Raw genomic sequence first — 3,396 nt, 5'->3', positions numbered from 1 at the left:
ATTTAAATTACACAAACATTTGGGATATCACACCATCAATATGAAAAAACCGATTATGTCAACTATTGTAAGAAATATATTTAGCCATAAAACAAATAGTAACCTAAACACGAATCTTCTAAATAATTATAATTAGAATCAAAACCCAACTATGCAACTACTTGAAATTAAATAACAATATCAATACTGATGAAATGAGATCATTTATATTGTTCTACATTAGAATAAATCATGTAAAGTCAAAGTGAGCATATTTCAACTGACATACAAATGTATTAGCGACCAAGAAGTCTGTAAACAATGTAATGTGTGAAGATGTAAATAAAGGAATAAGTAAAACCTATCACATGAGAAGATAATAATAATAATAATAATAATAATAATTTTTTAAAAAAAAATGCAAGTGTTATAGAGGATTTCCCAATTTCTCTAGACTCTTTTCTCTAGCCTCTTTGATTTCAAGTTCAAGGTTTCCTAGGATGGTATATATATCTTCTGCTCTAGGATGAGTTTGATCAGCAACACGAAACTCAGTTACATGCCCATTTATCTCCAACCAACTACAACCAGGAGTTTTCTTGAGCCCTTTATCCCTTAGGAAACTTCTCATTTTTGCAACTTCATCCCATTTCCCTGCAGCAGCATATATGTTCGAAAGCAGTATGTAATTCCCTGCATTTTTAGGCTCCATATCAACGAGCTTCTCGGCCGCAAACTCTGCAAGCTTGGAACCGGGATGCAACTTACAAGCACTCAACAATGGACCCCAAACTCGAGCATCGGGTTTGATGGGCATGTTTCTTACAAGTTCTCCAGCTTCATTGATAAGTCCAGCTCTCCCTAAGAGGTTAACCATACAAGCATAATGCTCTTGACTTGGTTGGCAGCCATAATTTTCAGTCATCTCCTTCAAAAACTCTTTCCCCTTTTCTACGAGACCAGAATTGACACAAGCTGTTAGTAATCCCAGAAATGTTACTTGGTCTGGCTTTGTATTTGAGCACTTCATTTGATTGTATAGCTTAAAACATTGGGACCAGTCTCCATGGTTGGCATGGGCACTGATCATGGAGTTCCACATTATCAAATCTTTATCATCAATTCTCTCTTCCTCAAATATCCTCTGGGCCATCTCTATACACCCACATTTTGCATAGGTGATTAGGAGGGCTGTGTTAAGGGATGGAAGGGAAGTCAGGCCTAGCTTCATGGAGTATCCATGTAAATATTTGACATTTTCAAGTACTCCTATGTGAACAAATGCAGGCAAGATATTGATCACTGTAATAAAGTCAGATTGAATACCATCAGATTTCATACTGGAGAAGAGAGACAATGCAATGAGGGAGTGACCATGTTTGACATACCCCTTGATCATAGCACTCCATGAAATTACAGTCTTGTCTTTCATCCAATTGAAGATCTTACAAGCTGAATCTAAAATGTTACATTCGCAGTACATGTCGATGAGAGAGTTATAAACTGAAACTTGACTGTCGGAACCATTCCTCAATATATATGCATGAGTTTGTTTGCCCCAGTCAAAATATTTCAACTGTGAAATTGAAGAGATAACAGGAAGTGCAGTAAACATATCAGATCTAATCCCTGATCTTGCCATGGACTTAAATAGCGCGAGACATTCTGTCGGTTTCCCTTCCCGAGCATAAGCTGCTATCATTATATTCCATACAACACGGTCGTTCTCAGGCATTTTGTCAAATAACTTTCTAGCATCTACTAAGCTACCTAACTTTGAGTAAAGAGACAACACAGCAGTATTTACTAACAAATCTCCACACAATTTGCTCACAATTGCAATACAATGAACAATCTTTGCGAGTTGAATTGAATTGAAACCTGCAATGAACCGCAAGAGATTGATGAATGTGAGTGAATCTGTTACTAATTGTTCTACTCTCATCCTCCCAAAAACCCCAAAAATTCCCTCCCCATTCCCATTTTGAGGAGCTTCCGTAGTGAAGGAACTCCAGCATTCCAAATCCTTCACAGACCTTTTATCAAACAGTTGATGAGCACTCTCAAAATCAATGCATTCCTCGTACATCTCACCCAAAGCAGTAGCTACCATATCAAACGAATCAAAACCCAGTTTAACCAAATACCCATGAATCTTCCTCCCAGATCCGACATTTGAAAAAGAACAACATGATCGCAAAACAGAAGGGTAAGTTTCTTCATCTGGGTGCATAGACTTGGCGACCATTTGTCGGTACACCAACAAGGTCCGCTCACATTCTCCATATCTTGTCAAATTTCTCAGTATGGCGTTGTAAATAGTGGAATTGGGTTCGGTTATAGAGTAGAAAACTTGGAGGGAGAGATTGAGGAGTCCAAGATTGGCATAGCAGTCAATAAGTTTGGAAGAGAGAGTTGGGTTTTGGTGGAAGCCATGGAGGACGAACCTGGCATGAATCTGCTTGAGGTGTTGACGGGAGCTGCATCGATCGAAGAGGAAGGAAAGCGTGTTGAGCAGTCTTGATTGGGTGGCGGGAAAGTTGGGGAAAATGAGACTATGAATAACGGGTTTTGATCGTTGAAGGTGAAGCATGTGGGACGAAAGCTGCGGCACATTGTTTGTTTGGTTTCGGAGTTGGCTTTTCAAATTCAAGAATGAGTCAATGTTCCAGAAATTCGTCATCGTCCCCATTCAAAATAGAAGAATCTTTTGTACGGAGACTTTTATGGGTTGACCAATTTTTTCGAAACAAAACTTTCAAACATTCTTCCCTCCCTCGTTCTCACTCTAGTCCACTTTATTGCTCTTATTTTGATTGAAGTAAAAAAAATATGGTTTTAATAACCCACGGCTTTTCTTTATAGGCTTAACAAACATAGTTAACGAATACCCACCCAACCCAACAACTTATACTCATTTATCAAACACCTCCTTTTATTCTTATTTTGACTCACTTTCTCGCTTTTGTCCTCTATACTTAATTCTTTTGGTATTAAAAAAGCTTCATTCATTACTATTGATCCCCACATATTATTAGAGAAAGAAGATAATGATCGTCATTGATATTACTATAAGGTAGAATACAGAAAATAAGCGTTATTGTTCGAGACAAAATATAGGGAAAGGATCTATAATAGAAAGACAGGAGAAAGCAGATGAACGACAAGAATTTTATAGAGAGTAGTTGAATGAGAGTTGAGAGAGAGATGTAAAAAAGAAAGATAAATAAAAGGATTGTTTTCAAATATAAAAAAAATGAACCAAAATATTTACAAATATAGTAAAATGTCATTATTTATTAGTAACAGACGTTGATAAATAATAATAGACTACTATCATCTATCACTGATAAATACTGATAGACACTGATAAATGTCTATCGGTATCTATCATTGATAAACTGTGATATTTTGCTA

General features: G+C 36.8%; 1 protein-coding gene across 1 annotated transcript; it reads right to left on the bottom strand.

Annotated features, from left to right (window-relative positions):
- Nucleotides 1-251: 251 nt before the first annotated feature.
- LOC120082790 (pentatricopeptide repeat-containing protein At1g11290, chloroplastic-like) lies at nt 252-2,748 on the bottom strand. The gene has a single exon (XM_039038101.2). The coding sequence runs from the start codon at nt 2,669-2,671 to the stop codon at nt 407-409; it is 2,265 nt and encodes a 754-aa protein (XP_038894029.1). The 5' UTR covers nt 2,672-2,748; the 3' UTR covers nt 252-406.
- Nucleotides 2,749-3,396: the final 648 nt, after the last annotated feature.

This window comes from Benincasa hispida, chromosome 8 (genome assembly GCF_027475165.1).
Source record: "Benincasa hispida cultivar pf3 chromosome 8, pf3_genome.v1.1, whole genome shotgun sequence".
Taxonomy (NCBI): Eukaryota; Viridiplantae; Streptophyta; class Magnoliopsida; order Cucurbitales; family Cucurbitaceae; genus Benincasa; species Benincasa hispida.
Note: the sequence above shows the minus strand (reverse complement) of the source record. Positions and strands in the feature narration are given on the sequence as shown.

Bases quoted from the DNA above. Each gene is read 5' to 3' on its own strand.
- LOC120082790 (XM_039038101.2), bottom strand. From the start codon at position 2,671: ATGGGGACGATGACGAATTTCTGGAACATTGACTCATTCTTGAATTTG.